Below are 21,646 nucleotides of genomic sequence, written 5' to 3'. Positions count from 1 at the left end.
TTCGGCCTAGCAATAAAGATGCCCACATCTCTCATCGGTGAACCTGAGTTTGCTATCAGGCTCTGGCTCCTGACTCCAGCTTCCTGCTAATGTGCTCTCTGGGAGGCAGCAGCAAAGGCTCAAGTAACTGGGTTGCTGGTGACCAGGTGGGAGACCTGGATAGAATTCCTGGCTCCTGGCTTCCACCAGGTCCAGTCCTGCCCATTCAAGGCATTTGGACATTGAACTAATGGGGGAATATGTTCTCTGTCTCTTGCTCAAATAACTTTAAAATCTTTTAAATGATGATGGATGGAGTGAACAGCAGAATGCATGCTGCAGAAAAATCAAATTTCTGAACTAGATGACTGAATTGAAAAAATTCTCCTTTAATTTAGGAAAGTGTCGCAATGGAAATTTTAGACATGATAGACAGATTCTGGAGACCAAAATATATGCATAAAAGAATCTCCCCAGGACTGGCATTGTGGCACAAAAGATTAAGCTGCTGCCTGCAATGCCAGCATCCCATATCAAAGCCCAGTTCTAGGCCCTACTGCTCATGTATGAGACCAGGAAGAAGCTCCTGGCTCCTAGCTTCAGACGAACTCAGCTCTAGCCATTGCAGACATTTGGGAAGTGAAGCAGTGACGGAAGATTTCTCTCTCTCTCTCTCTCCTTCCCTCTCCCTCTCTCTTTCTAACTCTGATTTCAAATAAATAAAAAAACCTTCAAAAAAAAAGATCAATAGGTCATAAATGTGTATATTGACTTCTAGGTCTTCTACTCTGTTCCCTTGGTCAATACATTTGCTTCTAGACAGTACCATGCTATTTAAATACTATAATTTTGCTGTATATTTTGAGGCAATACGAGACCTCCAGGCTTGTTGCTCTTGCTCAAGACTATTTAGGTAATTTGGGGTCTTTCATGATTCTCTATGAATTTTAGAATAGTTTTTCTATTTCTGTAAATAATGTCATTGGAATTTTGACAGGAATGTTACTGAACCATAGATTATTTAAACTAGCACAGAATTTTGACATTGATTCTTTCAATCCATGAATATGGGATATCTTTCCACTTATTTGTTTCTTCTTCAATGTCTTTCATCAGTGTTCTATGGTTTTCAGTGTAAAGGTTTTTCATCTCCTTGGTTAAAATCATTCCTAAGCAATTTCTTTTTGATGCTAATATAAATGGTTCAGTTTACTTGGTTTCCTTTATTGAATAGCTGCTAGTGGGTTGAAATGCAACTGATTTTTTATGCTGATTTTATATCCTACAACTTTACTGAATTCATTACTTCTAACATACTTTGGTGGAGTCTTTAGGGTTTCTTACACAGAGTATCATGTCATCTGCAAAGAGACAGCTTCACTTCTATCTTTTCAGTTTGGAAGCTTTTATTTCTTTATTTTGCCTAACTTCCCTAGGCAGGTCTTACACTGTATTATGTTGAATACAAGTGATGAGAGTAGACATCTTTGTCTTGTTCCTGGTCTTAGAGGAAAAGTCTCTCAGGTTTTCACAGCTGAACATGCTGCTGGTTTGAGCTTCTCATACCCGGCCATCGTATGTGCATTTCATCTACATCTAATTTGTTGAGTTCATACTATGAAGGAAGCTGAAGTCTATCAAATACTTTTTCTGTATCTATTACAATAATCATACAATTTTTATGTTTCGTTCTGTTAATGAAGTATGCAATTGTTAATTTGCATATATTGAGCCATCTAATACTCTAGAGGTTAAATCCCAACAGATCATAGCATATATCCCCTTCTGGTGCTACTGAATATGGTTTGCCAGTGTTTTTCTAAGGATTATTCCAACTTTGTTCATGAGAGGCACTTCAGCCTGTAATTTTCTTTTCTTGCAATGTCTTTCCTTGCTTTGGTATCAGGATAATGCTGGCCTCATAAAATGAGATTGGAAATGTTCCTTCATCCCTTTTTTTTTTTTTTTTTTTTTTGGCAGAGGGGGAGGATTAGCATTAATTCTTTTCAAATGTTTGGGCATGCAGTCAGTGAAGAATCTTTGCTTTTCCTTGGTGCAAGGTATATGATTGCTGATTCAATATCAAAAGTTGCTATTTATCTGTCCAGATTTTCTGTTTTATCATTATTCTGTCTTGGGTAGGTTGTACATGTCCTGAAATTTATCCATTTTATCCTAGTTATTCCACCTTTTGGAGCATTCATAGCAGTCTCTTAAAAGTCTTTGTATTGCTGTGGTATAAGTTGCAATGTCTTTGCTTTCACTTAGATAATTCTATTTGTTTGAATCTTTTTTCTTAAAGATTTTAACTTCATCATTTTAAAAATGCTACTTTCACTTATATTTTCTGTTGTTTTTCCAGTGTACACCATTTTTTTTTTAATGCTTTGTTCTTTATTATTTCTTCTCTCTGTTAACTCTTGGGTAAGTTTGTTCTACTTTTTCTAGTTGCTTGAGGTATACGGTTAGGTTTTTTATTTAAGGTCTTTTTTTTTTTTCTTATTGGCATTTATTGCTATAAACTTCTCTGAAAAATGCTTTTGCTGTGTCCCATAAGTTTTTGTACACAGTATTTCCATTTTCATTTGTTTCTATTATTTTTTATTTCCCATTTGATTTTTTTTAATAAATTGTTTGTTCAAGAGTTTTTAAATGTCTTTATATTGGTGAGTTTTCCAATTTTCCTCTTGTTATTAATTTCTTTTCTTATATCGCTTTGGTCAAAAAAGATGCTTGATACAGTTTCAGTCTTCTTAAGTTTGTTAGTACTCATTTTGTGGCCTAACGTATTATGTTTCCCATGCACTTAAAAAGAACATATATCCTTCTGTTGTTGGATGGAATGTTCTGTGCATGTCTGTTATGTCCATCTGGTATGTAGTGCTGCTCAAGTCTGCTGTTGCCTTATTAGTTTTCTGTCTGCATGATCTATCTATTGTTAAAAATGGAAATCAAGGTCCCTAACTATTATTACATCTGATCTATTTATCCCTTCAATTCTATTAATACTTGCTTAATATATTTAGATGTTGCAATGTTGGATGAACTTATATTTAAAACTGTTATTATTATCTTCTCAGTGAGTTAATTCCTATTATTATCTAATCACCTTGTTAGAGATTTCTGTCCTGTTATCTATCCTGATACAAAGTAAAGCCACCCCTGCTTTTTTGGTTACCATTTATAGGAAACATGTTTTCCTTCCCTTCATTTTTAGCACGCATGTGTCCTTAGCAAAAGCGAGCCCCTTGTAGGCAACATAAATAGCAGTCCTCCCTTATCTAGGATTCTGCTTTCCACAGTTTCAGTTACCCACATTCACCTGCAGTCCCATGGCCAAGAATCATAACCTGATGATCCAACATCACCTGAAGTAGATGATGCTCCTCCTGATATATCATCAGAAAGCCACAGATAGCCCATCACTACATCACTAAGCCTACATCAGTCATGGTTTTCCTTACATGATGCATTATTATTTTTGTGCCTCCAGCAACAACATAAGAATTATTATGCTTTAAATGTTCAATGAGTTTCTTAGACAAGAGGTATTCATTCACAAAATAAATAGGCTGGCACATAGCTTTTTTTTTTTTTTTTTTTTTTTTTTTGACAGGCAGAGTGGACAGTGAGAGAGAGAGAGACAGAGAGAAAGGTCTTCCTTTGCCGTTGGTTCACCCTCCAATGGCCGCCGCAGCCGGCGCACTGCGTCCAGCACATCGCGCTGATCCAAAGCCAGCAGCCAGGTGCTTCTCCTGGTCTCCCATGCGGGTTCAGGGCCCAAGCACTTGGGCCATCTTCCACTGCCTTCTCGGGCCACAGCAGAGAGCTGGCCTGGAAGAGGGGCAACCGGGACAGAATCCAGCGCCCCGACCGGGACTAGAACGCGGTGTGCCAGCACCGCAGGGGGAGGATTAGCCTAGTGAGCCACGGCGCCGGCTGGCACATAGCTTTCTAAATCTTTCCCTAAATGTGACTTTCCGTGGAGTCAAAACTCTCTTACATAAACAAATATGGAGTAGAAGATGAACTTGAGGTAAACAGCTTCCTCTCTCCCACTCCCTGTTTGTTTTTAACATTAACTTCTGTGGAATGCTTACTTTGTTGTAGGTTTGAAGAGAAAAGATTCTTTGAAGTTAATAATTCACTTTGCTTTCTAAATATGCAAAAAGATTGAATCCCATTTTGGCAAGGGTTACCCTCTTCTCTTAACTCTTATTGGCTGCAACTCTTCAACTAGAAGGCAAAGGAGTTGTAGAAAGAAAAGAGTAAGAAGTGACAGAGTCTGTGTTGACAGTAAAGTTGAATGAAATAACTATGTTTTCTTCTTTTGTATAGGTGAAATAATCACTTCTGCCCACTACTCCAATGAACTGTGGGAATCATAGCTTCCCAAAGTTAATGAATGAAACACAATCATCCATTTAAACCTCTACTTTCTGTTCCTTCACATTCCTTCTAATCTCCATTACTCAATTCTTTTCTCACACCCAACTGCCCATCAGCAATGGAGAAGAATGGGATATGGTTTCTCACTAACAGTTGGGGAGGAAAAAAGGATGTCCTCTCTAATACACGGTAGGTCCCTATGATGCGCAAAGCTCTAAATGCTATGAGTAGAATAAACATATATACACATACATGATCTATAACAAGTATATAGATATATGTAACAGACATATTTACAATATATAGCTATGGGTAGCACCTATTGTAGGTACTGAAACTTTTTATCATCATCCCTAAATAGGGGAAATATACATAAACCTAAAAGAAGAGTAAAACGTGACAAAGTGGAAATGACAGTATGAACAAAGATAAGAAAAAAACTTTGTAACCCAACCAATTTTAGGACAGACTACCAACCCACTATAATGAATTGAGCAAGGACTAGAATTAATATCTTTTGAAAAAACTAAGATGTTTACTGGGCCTTAGAAGACAAAGTCTTGCCTTGGGAGCTCTGATAGGAACTATCTACATCAGGAAAGCCATGCTAATTCCTGGTCTAATCCTGAATTCAAAGCTTCAAGAAGAATCAAAGCAGGGTGAGGAGGGAATGGTTTCATTCATAGTCATTCTTCTACTGTCTTGATGAACATAAAACCCAGTTCAAGGCCTAAAAAATTCTTTTCCACAGTTCACGGCTTTAGGAATTACGATATAAAGATGGAAACTCAAGGACGGCACACGGGGACTGCTAGGGAATGAGAAAATTCCACCACCGAACCTGGACGCAGAACGGCCTACTTCAGCATGACTCTGATTGAAGGAAACAGGACAGAACCAAAAGGTCTCACAATTCACAGTAACACATTCATACTCAGCTTAAGAGAAAGTAACACATTATTTCACCTTGGGTGGTTTGCTTATAAAAGATTTACAAGTGACGATACAGACTGATGTGGACATTGTAAATTTGGGAAATCCTGTAATGTCACACGTTAAATTTTTACTAGATAAAAAGAAATAAAGCCTGAGTCACTGTATAAAGAGATAAGCTGCCATGGAAAATTCTCAATTCTGTCTCTGGACATTTCTAAGTGTCAGGTCAATGGTCATCTGTTAGGGGAGGGACTTCAAAAGCTTTCTCAGCCAGGAGCTTTTAAGGACAGAATATCTTCTTTTGTCTGTATGGCCAAGACATGTAGCCATGCAATAAAATACAAGCCAATTCTTGGGTCACTCGACCACTTATTAACGTAACAGCCACTTATTAAGCACCTATCATCTTCAAGGCATTGTGTTACCTGCTTTAGAGGAGACACAGCCAAAACGGATTGCCCTTAGGAATCTAAAATACAGTAGATAGAATTTTCAGAAAATTCTGAGAAAGAAAAATGTGAAGGATCCAAGTAAAACATGGAATTGGCAAAGGAGTCCATTGAGAAGAAATTCCAGGCTGATAATTGTGCGAGGTGGGGTTTGAGGAAACCAGTATTTACCCAAATATTAAACAAGCCCTATGGCTAACCATCTAGGAACACAGAGATATCACTATGGTATGTTTTTGTATCAAGAAGAATAAAGAGGGGCCGGCGCTGTGTCACAGCATGTAAAGCCTTCCCCTGCAGTGCCGCATCCCAGATGGGTGCCAGTTCAAGTCCCAGCTGCTCCATTTCCAATCCAGCTCTCTGCTATGGCCTGAGAAAGCAGTAGAAGATGGACCAAGTCCTTGGGCCCCTGCACCCACATGGGAGACCTGGAGGAAGCTCCTGGCTCCTGGCTTTGGATAGGCATAGCTCCAGCCACGGCAGCTAACTGGTGGGTGAACCAGAGGATGGAAGACCTCTCTCTCTCTCTCTCCCTCTCTCTCTCTCTGCTTCTCCTTCTCTGTGTAACTCTTTCAAATAAAATAAATAAATCTTAAAAAAAAAAAAGAAGAAGAAAGAAAGGTAATTATAAATCCCCAGGGGAGAAGGAAACCTATACAAGAAAGCCATGGTACAAATCTAAACCAGCTCTGCAGTGGCATAATTTTCAGCCTTTAATGAAACATAAAGTCTTGACCTAACATTTGCAACATTCTCTTTTAATCGACACAGTTTCAGTGGTTTACACTAGATTACATCTTCTATTTATGAATTTTGTCACTCTAACTGGTTCTGCAACAAACAACATATACATAAACATCATATGCTGGTTTTCAAACTGCAGAATCAACCTACAGAGAAAGTATGTAAGTCCTATCAAAGTTATAGATCAGCATGTTAGTTACAAAGCTTAATAATGTCAAAGTATAATATGGTTGAAAGACCATATTTCATTCCCTCATCTTACATAATAACAAGAGGAAGCATCTATAAACTGGTTCTGAAGGTAAGGAATTAAGGGGGGAAAATCCGAAAGTAAATATTAACTAGCAAATCTTAGCAAGAATGGGTGGTAGTGTAAGAAAGCTAATTCTGAGGCCTGCATCATGGCATAGCAGGTTAAGCATTCCATATGAGCACTGGTTCAAGTCCCAGGTGTTCTGCTTCCAACCCAACTCCCTGTTAATGAACCTGGGAAAGCAGTGGAGGATGGCACAAGTACTGGGCCCCTGATACCCAGGTGGGGAACCAAGTTTCAGCCTAGACCAGCCGTGGCCACTATGGCTATCTGGGGAACAGACAGAGGATCTCCCTCTGTGTGTCTATCTACCTATCTATCCATTTATCTCAACAAATAAAAGAGCTGTATTGAGATCAAATACATATACCATACAATTCATTCATTTAAAGTATAAAATTCCGTGTATTTTAGGATGTTCACAGGATTGTGCTACCATCATTGATGCGGGATACATACGAAGGAAGCTAGCTAGGTCTGAGGAATAGGAATTTTTTTTTTTTTTAAAGATTTCATTTATTTATTTATTTGAGAGCCAGAGTTACACAGAGAAAGAGAGGGAGAGACAGAGAGAAAGCTCTTCCATCCATTAGTTTATTCCCCAAATGGGGCAATGGCCGGAGCTGGGCCAATTCGAAGCCAGGAGCTTCTTTCAGGTCTCCCAGGAGGGTGCAGGGGCCCAAACACTTGGGCCATCTTCCATTGCTTTCTCAGGCCATAGCAGAGAGCTAGATTGGAAGAATAGCCTGGAGACGAACAGGAGCCCATATGGGATGCTGACACTGCAGGCAGAGGCTTAGCCTACTATGCCACAGCACTGGCCCATGAACAGAAACTCCTAATCTCTGCAAAATGATGCTGTCTCTTCAATTTGGATCTGATATGCCCACCTTCCCAGGATGCATCTAGGACCAGGGTGCCTGCTAAGACTGCACCACCTTTGCAAACTCAATTGGGGAACCACCCCCTTCCTAACAAAGGAACCACTCTTGTTTTCTCATTGTCCCACAGAACACACTCAGATGGACCACTCCCATGCCCCCATGGCCCATGCCCTACACTCTGATGAACCTTCTCAATGATGGGTATGGTTTTGGGTTTTTTCTCTTTCTCTCATTTAAAGGCAATTATTTGATCCACTCCTGTTGGATGTCTCTCTGTGTGGGACAGCCCACACACACGCGTGAATGTAGATTTATTCCCGCGCTGCCAAATAAACGCCACTGCTCAGTGCACACAGTGTCTGTCTGCACTTAATGTTTCTATCTCTGTGTGAGGTGAGAACCTGGGTTTAAAAAGTGATCTATTCACTGCCCACATCATCACCACAAACTCTAACTGTGGAGCATTTTCAGACCATTAAAAGGAAGCCTCTATCCATTAGCAATTAATTCACATCAATTCTTTTCTGGAAAAAAAACTGGGTGTCACAGTTAAGAGGACTACTACCCAAAGTCCTGTAGTGAGGAGTAAATTAAAAACAGGAACACTTCCAGCACAGAGCCTGGCCCTTGGCAGGTGTTCATCCTGTGTATTTCTCATAAACACGAAGACATAAATGATCAAGAAATGAGCCCAAAGCCCACATATGGTAAGATAGCATAAGAGAGAAGTAAATCGGGGCCAGCACTATGGTGTAGTCGCTTAAACCTCCACCTGTGGCGCCAGCATCCCATATGGACGACAGTTCAAGTCCCAGCTGCTCCACTTCCAATGCAGCTCCCTGCTGATGGCCTGGGAAGGCAGTGGAGGATGACCCAAGTGCTTGGGCACTTGCGCCCACATGGGAGACCCAGAAGAAGCTCCTGGCTCCTGGCTTTGGATTGGCCTAGCTCTGGCCGTTGTGTACATTTGAGGAGTGAACCAGCAGATAGAAGACCTCTCTATTTTTATCTCTTTCTGTCTACAACTCTGGCTCTCAAATAAATAAATAAGTAAATCTTTTTAAAAAGCGAGAAATAAATCTTTTCAGGTGCCCAGGAACACACTCAGATTCCTATCCTCAGAGCATATTCCTCAAGGCATAGTGCTCTCCCTAGGTCTGCTAAATACAAAACAAATAATCAGGTGGCAAAAGCCAGAAAGCAAAGTTTGAAAATGTCAGCATCTGAGAATAGAGTTTCGAGTGAAAATTCCATAAAGAGAGACAAATCCTCACCTCTATGAAAAAAAAAAAAAAAAAAGCAAACAGCAAGAAGCAAGTTTAGCAGCTGTGAGAGGATAAGAGGAACGCCACAAGTCCACATCGGACAAGCAGTTGAAACTACACTGTCATGTTCCCACTTCCCAAAGTGAAAACAAACATGACAGGTGCTCATTTAGCGTTCGAGCACTTTCCACTTAAATGGCAATTCCTCAAGCTTACCGACTGCAGCCTGAAGTTATAATTTATTACCGTTTCTGTATTATGCCCTTGCCTCGGCAGAAAGCAGAACACGGCACCTACGTTTCAAGACCCAGGAGAGGCAATAAAGTATAATTATTTTGAATTTATGATTAAGGCATAAATTGTATGCACTTTTTACTTCAGTTGGTCAATCAGAAGTCAGGAGAGGAAGGGTATGGGGTCAGAGGAGGGAATAACAAAAGCTTTTTCCTTTTAAAAAAAAAAAAAAAGTGCACATCAGGGCAGGATTGAAAGACACCTGGGGGATTTACAAAGCTACCACAGGCTCTGATTTAAGTCCCAAGGGAGCCCCCAGTTGCCAGACTTGAAACTCTTAGGAGTGTCTGTTCTTCCTGCTCACAGGGCTACAGATGGCAATTAGAATGCCCACGTTGACTCGAGAAATGGAAGCACAACACATTTTGAGGTTATTTCACATGAAACCACCTCTGTGCTCTGGTTGCTGCTGTCTCTAAGCCATAGGTATTTCAAGGAAGGCGAAACTAATGTATGAAAACCACTGACCAGACTCCAAAAGTCAAGTCAGCCTCAACCAAAGCGAAACTGGTTACCACAGAGCTCTGACTCCACTACGGCCAGATGTTAACCATTTTCACCCTCTGGAATCGATGGGTGAGATTTCCCTTTCTGGTTTATGTGGCTATGGAAACCGAGGTGGGGAGCAGTTAGGTGCAAAGCTGACAAAACTTGGGGCATGTGGCTAGGCAAGGACACAACATTTGGCACTCCCCTCATGCACGTGCCCTGCTGATTCTTCAGTTCACCGTCTTCAACTCCCAGCTGGCCACGTACTTTCCCATACGTTTCCTTGTTTGTACTTCCTTCCCAGGAAGGAAGTATAGGAAGCACCCATTGTGCAGTGGAGGCAGAGACTCAGAGAGGTGCTAACTATGCAAGCCAACAGCCGCAGCAGTGAGTCTGGGACCTGCTCCCATCACTCTATTGCAAACAGAAACAAACAGAAGTTCTATGCATTTCAGTTTGTATCGCCTCTCTCTGTTTTGGTAGTGGAATTTTCACTTGGCAACTAAAGCTTCCATTAAGACAATAGAGTAACAGCAGTTATTTGAAAGTGAGATTTAATTGGGTTTAAGGAAACAAAAGTCAACAAACCAGAGAGAACAGTGTCATGAATGGCCATGTGCAAAAAATATATATTAGTATATATTAACAAGTTAAGGGGGAGACGCGGTGGGGTTGCCCCAAATGTTTACTTATCATTCACCTTTGTCCTGAAACATCCCACCTCCACACCCAGCTCCCAGTTAATAAACATAATTTGGTTGACCTGTAAAATCTGTTCACCGAAAACAAACCCACAGTTTATCTCCAAGCTACTTTTAAGTCCCTGACTCCCTGGTTACATTCAGTCTATGGAAAACATCTGTGGCAAAGTAAATCACCCTATTCTGAGAAAGACCAGTGTGTGTGTGTGTGTTTTCTTTAAATGTATTTTGAAGTCCTACTTGGAAAATTAGTGAAAATTGTAAATCTGTTTGCAAATCTGGTCATGTCTAACTCTGAGATTAGGGCAAAGATTCCAATTTTAAAGTAAAACCGTGACAAGCCCAGTTAAGCGTGTCTTCGGGCACCGCCAGCAGGGCCTTCAGTGGATTTATTGCAGGCACCCGACACGCTCCCCATCAGACACCCCTGGAGTATTTACTTGAGACAGCAGGGTTCAGTCTGCACTTCCTCTGCAGACCAATATATTATTATAAATTGAGCTAAACTGTTTCCTTTTCCTAAGTGCTATGAAGTTCAGATTTCAGATATCAGCACAGGGGCCCTCCATGGGGCTCCATGCGCTATTTGGATTCAGAAGTGAGGAGCAAAGGCAGCATCGGAACATGATTGTTTTCATTTTCGTTTGTCTTCTTAAAAGGAGATGGAGGAAGATTCACTTTGGAAATCACATATGACATCTTAATAAGCAAACATATTCTAAAAGAAGTCTTTAGGGCAGATTTGCTGAGCGTGGCACAGTGCGGTAGGCTACTAGTTATTGCACCTCTATTGGAAGGCCAGAGTGGGACAATCAGAGACTTTAATCTTATAAAATAATAACACTGATCTCTTCTCTTTATCACCAATAAGAGCTAAAAGTGCCTAATGTAGACTTTTAAACATACATTCCTTATACAAGTCAAGAGGGCAATGCAATTACTTAATATGTTCAACACTGATCTACTCCGTAAATCCTGAGCAGAAACAACTTTTAGAAGAAATAGAAAAGAAACAAAGGAAGAGATTATCTCCACCTTTTCTTCCCTTGCCACAGTCGTGACATGAAGCAGAAGCAGAGCAACACGTGGAGCTGGGGCGAAGCAGCACAGAGGCCCAGAGCAGGGGTCGGTGGCTGGGACGGGTGAAGGGGGCACCCGTGGGGAAGGGGTGCCTGACGTGGAGTGTCGCACTCTGAGGGGGATAAATGACAAGTTCCAATCCATGCTTCTTACCGCCTGTGTAACCAGGGCCAGGCAACTACCGGAATCAAATCGCAATGTCTTCTTCCACAGTAACAGCTAATATTCGCTGCTCAGGGTTATTAAGATTTTAAAAATGTTTCACTTGCTACTGTTCCCCGACAAATGTGGTGGTCGTTCATCTTACACCTACAGTTCCAGACCTACACATGCATGGAAAACAGGCTGAGGAGGACCAGGAGCGGCCTGATTCAGAAACTTCACAGGAAACAGAATTGAAAGATGTTTACTTTGGTGGAAGAGATCTTGAAATCCATGCATGTTTTTTTCATCATCTGCCTTCCTTAGGCACTTCCTGAGGATCCCTCATATGCATATAGCTTAAAATTTTGGGAACCAAAATAGAGTTACCTTTTAATTCTATTTTCCACAAACTTTTAAAAAAATTTCTATTAAAGATTTTTATTTATGTGAGAGGTAGAGTTACAGACATTGGAGAGAGAGACACAGAGAATGGTCTTCCATTGACTGGTTCACTCCCCAAATGGCCGCAATGGCCAAAGCTGGGTCAATCCGAAGCCAGGAGCCAGGTGCTTCTACCACACAGGTGCAGGGGCCCAAGAGCTTGGGCCACCTTCCACTGCTTTCCAAGGCAGTAAGCGGAGAGCTGGATTGGAAGAGGAGCAGCCAGGACTAGAACCAGCACGCGTATGGGATGTCAGCACCGCAGGTGGAGGATTAACTTATTATACCACAGTGCCAGCCCCTCCATAACCTTTTTGAAGTACTCCTATATACTAAATCACAGAATAACTTGATTTTTAAAAAATATTTAATTATTTATTTGAAAGCCAGAGTTACACACACACAGAGAGAGAGAGAGAGAGAGAGAGAGAGAGAGAGAGAGAGAGAGGTCTTCCATCCGCTGGTTCACTTCCCAATTGGTTGCAATGGTCAGAACTACACTGATCCGAAGCCAGGAGCCAGGAGCTTCCTCCAGGTCTCCCAGGTGGGTGCAGGGGCCCAAGAACTTGGGCCATCTTCTACTTCTTTCCCAGGCCATAGCAGAGAGCTGGATGGGAAGTGGAGCCGCCGGGTCTCGAACTGGCACCCATCTGGGATACCAGCACTGCAGGCCAGAGCGTTAACCTGCTGCACAACAGTGCTGGCCCCAGAATAACTTGATTTTTATATTTTTTCTTTTATTTTATGTTTTGCAGAGTTTCTTTTCCCTATAATGAGCATGTATTGCTTGTTTAATTTACACAGAACACATAGATGTTATTTAAATACATGAGAGAGAACCAAACTTTAATAATGTGTATTTGCTACTATTATATATGCAAAAAATTAATAAAATTACTTATGGGCTGGCATTGTAGAATGGCAGGTAAAGCTGCTGCCTGCAAGAATCAGCATCCCTTATAGCCACTGGTTCATGACCTGGCTGCTCCACTTCCAATCCAGTTCCCTGCTAATGGCCTGGGGAAAGCATCAAAAGATGGCCAGAGTATTTGGGCACCTGCCACCCACATGGGAGATCCTGATAAAACTCCTGGCTCCTGGTTTTAGCCTGGCCCAGTGCTGGCCATTTTGGCCATCTGGGGAGGGAACCAGCAGATGGAAGATCTCTCTCTCTCTCTTTTTCTCTCCCTCTCTCTCTCCTGCTCTCTTTCAAAATAAATAAATAAATAAGCCTTTTTTAAAAAACTATTTATAAGGTACCATTCTGGTCCTCATCTCTTTACTTTTTAAAATTTTTTATTTATTTGAGAGACAGAAAGAACACTCCTCTCAGCTGGTTCACTCCCCAAATGCTAATAAAGGTCAGGGCTAAAGCTGGGAGCCAGGAACACAATCTAGTTCTGCCATGTGCCTGGCAGAAGCCCAACTGCTTGACCAATCACCACTGCCTCCAAGAGTCTGCATTAGCAGGAAGTTGGAGTCAGGAGCTGGAGCTGGGACTGGGAATCAAACCCAGGTACTCTGATATAGAATGCAGGTTACTTGACCAATAATCTAAATGCCTACTTACTCATCTCTTTTATTGCTCTTTTAAGATTTATTTACCTATTTACTTATTTATTTGAAAGTCAGAGTGACAGAGAGGTAGAGATAGAGAGAGGGAGAGATCTTCCATTCACTGGTTCAGTCCACAATTGCCCACAACAGCTGGGGTTAGGCCAGGCTGAAGCCATGAGCCAGGAACTCCATCTGGGTCTCCCACATGGGTAGCAGGAACCCAAGTACTTGAGCCATCACCTACTGCCCCGCAGGCACACGATTAGATGGAAGCTGAATCAGAAGTGCAGAGTATCCAGGCTTCTGGACTCAGGACTCAGCCTGGCACTCTGAGGTGGGCAGCAAGAGTCCTAAGCAGCTTAACCCACTGCAACACAACATCTGCTCTCGTCCTCCCTTTTCCTCTTGTCCAGAGGAAAGTGATTTATTAGCTGAAAACTGACACCCATTTAAATTCAAGCCAAATACTCACATTAGGGTAGTACATTAAAGAAATGAAATAACAATCTGTTTACCTACAAATGACACCGGGCCATGGGGCAGTGACTTCAGGCTGCAATCTTAGTTCCTGAGGTCAGCAGAGGGATGTGAGGGCGAGAGGTGGTCCTCACACTACCAACACTCCATACAGGGATTGCAGTGTATTGAGATGCAGTGAAAGAGGCCCCATTTCGAGTGGGAAAAGTACTCCACATGAGGGTTACAACCCAGTCAGCTCCCTGTTCTCCAGTGACCTAGGAAATTTTCTTAAGGAAGACTTATCCTCTGCCATCTCCCTCACACTCATATTTCCAGGTTTAGCAAAACTGGTTTGGAAACTGAAAAGTTGACATGCAAGTGGTGGCCAGAGTTAATTATGGGCTTCTCACTCAGAACAGTGTTCAACAAAGGCGGGAATCATTCCATGGGGTGACTTTCAGAGGTAAAGGGACACAGCATTAACTAGCCGTCAATCACGCAGTGAGGAGGATCCTCCACTCCTCCTGCAGACATTGAGCAGAGAGCCTCAGACTGAAATGAGTGCATGGTGAACAGTTATAAATATCCCCTTGAGACAAACACAGACCAAGACTCAAATTCAGGATTGGCAACCAACAAAACAGGCACTTAATGCTGTTTTAGTAGCTCTATATTTGTACTCAGAAAGCTATTCTTATGATGTCAAGTGCTACTAGTTCCCCTTTTAAGATGGTAACATAAAATCTCCGTTTAAAATGAACTTAGTTCAGAGGCCAGCATTGTAGCACAACAAGCTACACAGCTACCTACAATGTAAGCACCCCATTCTGGAGCACAGGTTCAAGTCCCAGCTGCTCAGCTTCCAATCCAGCTCCCTGCTAATGCACCTGGGAAGCAATGGGTGATGATAGTTCCTGAGTTCCTGCGATTCATGTGGGAGACCTGGATGGACTTCCCGGCTTCTGGCTCAGCCTGGCCCAGTTCTGGCCTTTGCAGCCATTTGGGGAGTGAACCAGCAGATGGAAGCTTGCTCTCTCGCGTGCGCTCTCTCTCTCTCTCCCTAACACTCTCATTCTCACTCTGAAACTCTCCCCTTCAAATAATTAATTAATTAAAAAAATTTTAAGTGAATTAAGTTCAGTGAAAGAAAAAATAGCAAGTTTAGAGAAACAGTAGACAAATAACAGTGCAGAGAGCAGGTGGATGTGGCAAGAACCTTCAAGCTGATATACGATAAATGGAAATTGAGAGAACACTTAATGAAATAATGATTTAAAGAGTTACTATGTCCTTGGACTTTCTGAAAGACAAAGCTCCAGAGCCATTCACCTCTAACCCCTCCCCTAGAACATCATATAGCACCTGGGACACAGTGGATTTGCTACAAACACCCAATTACCTGGGAATAGATTCTTATCATAAAAATGGAGCCTAAACCCCAATTCCTCCTGGCTCCAAAAACAACTTATGAGCAGATTTCTCCAGGAAGCCAGAAGTGGGATAAACTGAATCATCAGGAGCTACAGTCATTAAGAGAATACACCCTGAGAAGCTCTTTGAGTAAAACAGGATACTATTTGCATATGGTCCATCAGAAAATAAGTACAAAAAAAAAAAAAAATGAAAGAAGCAACAAAACGTAGCCACACCAGCTGCACAGCTTTGTTTAGCCTGACCACAGTACAAGTATTCTTCCCAAAGAACTAAAAACTCCCAAGTGGAGAAAAGGGCTGCCTTGTCATGCCAGCTGTTCCTCAGAAGAAGTTAAATTCAAAACCAGACAGAATGTTCGCATTCCTCAAAGCCTCTGTAGCCAGGGAGCATTTAAAGAAGTCGCACAGATAAGTTGATTTGGATGATTTAGTAGCTCTGATTAAAAATCCAGAAAACGGTTTAGCGCATTTGGAACCATAAACACTTAAAAAGAAAGCAGCTTTTAAAAACTTAGCAGTCTCTTCAAACAAAGACAAGAAATGTTCTTAAAGAAGTTGCATGATTAATATGAAAGTCTCAAAAAGTTTCTTTCAAAAGACTTGTTTAAAACATGCACCCACCCAATAACCTCAACGGAGACAGGGGAACATCAATGTAATTTTGATTCTGCCAAGATTACCAAGCATAAAGTAGCAGTCTCCTTGGTGAAGGGGTATGGCTAAGCCAGGCGTCTCTATGTCCCACGAGATCTTGAAGCCAACATGCCAAATGTCAGGATCTCTGCCTTCGAGATTAGAATCATCATCACTTTCATCATCAGGACCTGTCAGAAGAGAAGTGATCAGAAAGGAAATATTTAAACTTGTGTATGTTACAACAGGTATATTAGAAATAACGGATATTTTAATAAAAGACATAAATTTAGTGAAGTATCTCCTTTTTGTCATTTTCTTTTCTAGTATATTTTTAGGGTGTCATTTATTTTTTCATCAAGGAACCTTCAGTAAAATTGATAAAGAAATAACCACTGACACAGAGGAAGACAAAAGAATATGATTTTGTTCAATTCCATCCAAGCAAATACTTAGGAAATCTGAATGAAATGCATAGTTTTTAGGAAGATATTATCAAAATTGAACCACAAAGTGGTAGAACAGCTTTCAAAAAAAAATGGAAGGCATTGAAGAAATTATCAAAGAATTCTCCCTCAGGAAAACATAGGCCCAGAAAGTTTCACAGGAGAACTGTGCTAAACAAGGATGCCGGCACCGCAGCTCACTAGGCTAATCCTCCGCCTGTGGTACCAGCACCCCGGGTTCTAGTCCTGGTCAGGGCGCCAGATTCTGTCCTGGTTGCTCCTCTTCCAGTCCAGCTCTCTGCTGTGGCCCGGGAGTGAAGTGGAGGATGGCCCAGGTCTTTGGGCTCTGCACCCGCGTGGGAGACCAGGAGGAAGCACCTGGCTACTGGCTTAGGATTGGTGCAGCGCGCTGGCCGCAGCGCGCCAGCCATAGCAGCCAATTCGGGGGCTGAACCAATGGAAAAAGGAAGACCTTTCTCTCTGTCTCTCTCTCTCTCACTGTATAATTCTGCCTGTCAAAAAAAAAAAAAATTAAGGAATGGGAATTTCAATGCATTTTTAGTTGATTTAGAACCCTGAAAAAGAAGTTTCCAAATTCTTCCCATGAAAATACAGCAAGTATCAAAACTCAAAAAGAAAACATATACATATGTAACACAGTCACATCTGAAAATCAATGCAAACTTCTTAAATATGGAAAAAAGAATCAAAATCTAGCAAAATAATATTCTGTGACCAAATAAATCTTATCCCAGGAATACAAGTATGGTTCAATATTCAAAAACTTATACTTAAAATTCATGATATTCACAGATCAAAACAAAAAAAATTGTGAGTCATCACTCCGGTGACAAAAAAATACTTTATTAAACAAAACATTCTTTTATTATCAAAGAAAAACCTGAATAAAATAGGAATGTCTATTTCTTCAATACGATAAAAGATCTGTTTCAACCTCAAAACCAGCATTATATTTTAATAGGAAAATTTAGAAACATTCCCAAAGTTAAGAACTAGACAAAGGGAGCAGGTTTTTGCCTAGCAATTAAAACACCTATGTCCTACATCAGAGTGCCTGGTTCAATTCCTGTCTCTGGCTACTGACTCCAGCTTTCTGCTACTGTAGACTCTGGGAGGCAGCAGTGATGGCTCAAGTAACTGGATTCCCAACACCCATGTGAGACCTCAGCTCCCAGCTTCAGCCTTGCCCAGCCCCAGCTATCGCAGGCTTTTGGAAAGCAAACTAGTGGACAAGGGAGAGCTCAGCACTGGCCCCATAAAAACTTTTAAAAATTCACTTCAGAAATATTTATTGAGGGCTTACTATTTATCAGGCACTGTGCTAGGCACTTAAGATTTAATGATGATGCAATAAAAGAGCTATCCCCGTGTGGAGCTTTTCTCTTTGTGGGACTGTGAATGTTCATCTCTAGTTACTAGTAAGAGCATATTTTAAATTTGAATCCCGTCAGGCTTGAAGCTGCCCCATGAGGGTCTGGTCTTCAAGGACAGGGTCCATTTTTTCCATTTCATCCACTTTCAGAGCCCTAGTGACTAGAACGTAGAAGGCATCAATGAACACCGGTACTAAATGGCTTGCTGAAACAAAACGTGCTGTCACTTGACACCCTTCACAGTCCCTGCTATGCTAGATGGCAGGAAAAGAAAATGGTGATTAGGAAGAAAAAAAGAAATATATGTCAAATCCAACCAGTCATGACTGATTTGTTGCCTGCGGGTGTTTTAAGCCCTGGTGGAGAATAATTCTGGAACTTTTGCCAGGCTCGGTAAGAAGGGTGTGATCAATGACCAGTGTCTGTCCTGGGCACACGAAAGGTTAGTGGCAGCACCAGCGCCAGACAGTTGCTATCTATTCTGACGGCATTCTGTGGATAGCTCTTACTTACATGAACACAGTTACAAATACCAGAATTTGCTAGGGTTTGTGGACTAGGAAAGAAATCTCAAAGGTGTGTAGCTTGACCTGCACTATATTTCCTTAACAAATCTCAACCAGTTGCCAACTGATAAAAAGCACTCAGCACAAAAATCCAAATTCGCAGTTATTCCTAAGCAGTCACAGGTGTCCACAGCTGAAGCACCTGCCCCTCTGGGATAAAGATCATTGTGTCTGCTCATCAGAGTCCCAGGCAGCCACTTCATCTCACTCGTTAGTTAGGGGTACAGGCCCAGATCCTGCAGCAAAGGCTGTGAACCTTGCTCTAGAGCTGGGTCATACAGCCCACAGGCAAATCAGACCCATGACCTGCTTTTGTAAATAAAGTTTAACCAGAACACAGTCACACCCATTCATTTACATATTGTCCATGGCTGCTTTTACACAGAACAGCAAAGTTAAGCAGGTGAGAATGCAGAGTGGAAGACCCACACAGCCAAAACTATTAATTATCATGCTAAGCCCCTGCTCTAGAGACTTGATATTTGTGATCTGTCAGAGATGTCTACTGCACATATTAGCGAAGAAGCTGGGGATGGATAAAATAATAATGACGTAATGTCAGTAATACTTAATAACATGACTAACAATAGTATACAACATAATAAAGTAAGGCTAAATTAGTTGATAATCCAATCAATCTAGCAAAAGACCACTGATAAGGAGAAATCCTATGTTTCTATTTGTGATCCTCCAAAGAGACCTAATTACCTAATTTCTATTTGTGATCCTCCAGGGGGCCCTAATTACCATAGATGTAGCAAATAACACATGAAAAAGGGGAAGGGGGTTAAAATTCCAGAGACAAGGGTTTTTAGATGCTCTTGATGCCACTGAGTATGGGCAGCCCAATGTGTGGCAATTTTTATAGGCTAATAGGCTGGTGGACTACTTTCCCCTCTAACTTGGATCCTGGTGCTGTTTTCAGTCTGGCACCAATGAAGTTCTGAACGACAATCACCAATCACGGACAGCAACTGCAGTCAGGGTTTCCTGGACTGCCATAAATCCAGCACCTTTGAGAGGTGCTCATTAAAATTATGTTTGTTTTCCTCATCTTGGGCAAAGAAGGGAGGAGGGAAGTTTACATCTGATAAATGTTTTATTGTTTAAATACAGTGCTGCTCATGTTCTCAATGACGTAAGCTTGTTATTATCTATGGCTAATGCAACTGATTACTATTGCCCCATGTTCTTTCAATGGCAAGCAGAAGCAATAGGTTCCTTACCTGCCTTTAAGCCTCGGTAAAACTGGGAGGATCTAAGTGTCTCTCTGTGGTGCATTCTCAGCTCCCAGTAATCAAACTTAAACTAAAACATGTGGCAAAATGCAAAGACTACTAAAGTTTGGGAGACACATTTATATGTACAAAACTTCTTTAAAAAGTAATGTTTTTATGATAATTAGCTTTGAGAAAAAGTACTTTTATTTAATTAACAAATTATAAGTGACATCGAATATTCTGTTTATATTTTTAAAGCTGTATGCAATCATTGTTATAAGGAAACAAAGGCAGAAGCCTCCAATTACAGCACAAATCAAATAAATGCATCACAAAAGCTTTTATACCATACTTAATAATATATATAAAATTGTCAATAATTTCCCTCTCATATAAGTACGTATTCATTAAAAAAAAAAAAAGCCCTGCTGTTATCCTCTAGTTTCTATTCCTTTAGCCAAGTGCTAAGATATATAAAACCCTGACCTTACAATTACCCTCTCTGTTTTTTTTTGTTGTTGTTGTTGTTGTTTTTTTTTTTTTGACAGGCAGAGTGGACAGTGAGAGAGAGAAAGGTCTTCCTTTGCCATTGGTTCACCCTCCAATGGCCACCGCGGCCGGCACACTGCGCTGATCCGATGGCAGGAGCCAAGTACTTATCCTACTTATCCTGGTCTCCCATGAGGTGCAGGGCCCAAGCACTTGGGCCATCCTCCACTGCACTCCCTGGCCACAGCAGAGAGCTGGCCTGGAAGAGGGGCAACCGGGACAGAATCTGGCGCCCCGACTGGGACTAGAATCCGGTGTGCCGGCGCCGCAAGGCGGAGGATTAGCCTAGTGAGCCGCGGCGCCAGCCCTCTCTGTTCTCTTAACCTCACATGTAGAGGGGCTTCAGTAGCAAGCCTCTTCTATCCATGTCACAAGCTCAAGGCAAGAGAAATGCAAACACTGAAGACGCTCAGCTGTTACTACTGATGCCTTATCTGCCCATGCTGATCTGTGATATTCCAGCGTCCGGAATGAGGAATCCATTTTTAAAACAGGAAGGAGGGGCCGGCACCGCGGCTCACTAGGCTAATTCTCCACCTTGCGGGGCCGGCACACCGGGTTCTAGTCCCGGTCGGGGCACCGGATTCTGTCCAGGCTGCCCCTCTTCCAGGCCAGCTCTCTGCTATGGCCAGGGAGTGCAGTGGAGGATGGCCCAAGTGCTTGGGCCCTGCACCCCATGGGAGATCAGGAGAAGCACCTGGCTCCTGGCTTTGGATCAGCGCAGTGCCGCGGCGGCCATTGGAGGGTGAACCAACGGCAAAGGAAGACCTTTCTCTCTGTCTCTCTCTCTCACTGTCCGCTCTGCCTGTCAAAAAAAAAAAAAAAAAACAGGAGAGAGACGGGCAGTGAAGGAAAAGTGTGAAATTGGAGGAACATGGCATGGGGTATGTGTAAGAACACAATCAGTTCTAGGTTGCATAAGTGTTCAATGAATGAGAAGAGGCCGGACAGATGGGCAGAGACCAGGTCCCGGACAGGCGGTGAACCATGGAACGAAATCTATCGTATCCCAAATAGGCAACACCAGGCACGGAACACTTGCTCGCAGGTCAGTGGTGCTTTGCAGAATGATCCCTCGGGAGGGGACAACCTTCAAGTGCATTGTCACAATGCTTTTCCTGACAGGTGACCGACGTCCTGGCAAAAGATCACTGCATTACCCAGAAAGCATTTAGGAAACACGAAGGAAGGGGCACACCCCCAGGAAAGAAAGGGGGGGCCATGGAGAGGCTTCCCTGCCTTGGATCTACACGTGGGAACTGCTGGCCTCACCGAGTGTAC

General features: G+C 42.0%; 1 protein-coding gene across 8 annotated transcripts in view; it reads right to left on the bottom strand.

The window, feature by feature from the left end:
* Positions 1-21,646, bottom strand: part of FTO (FTO alpha-ketoglutarate dependent dioxygenase) — a 416,527-nt gene that overhangs the window by 256,656 nt on the left and 138,225 nt on the right. For all 8 annotated transcript variants that reach the window (XM_089318677.1, XM_070061822.2, XM_070061824.2 and 5 more), the window contains 1 exon segment: positions 16,238-16,381. In XM_089318677.1, the coding sequence (XP_089174803.1) occupies positions 16,238-16,381 (144 nt within the window).

Source organism: Oryctolagus cuniculus, chromosome 18 (assembly GCF_051225735.1).
Source record: "Oryctolagus cuniculus isolate XC-2025 breed Fujian yellow rabbit chromosome 18, ASM5122573v1, whole genome shotgun sequence".
NCBI lineage: Eukaryota > Metazoa > Chordata > Mammalia > Lagomorpha > Leporidae > Oryctolagus > Oryctolagus cuniculus.
Note: the sequence above shows the minus strand (reverse complement) of the source record. Positions and strands in the feature narration are given on the sequence as shown.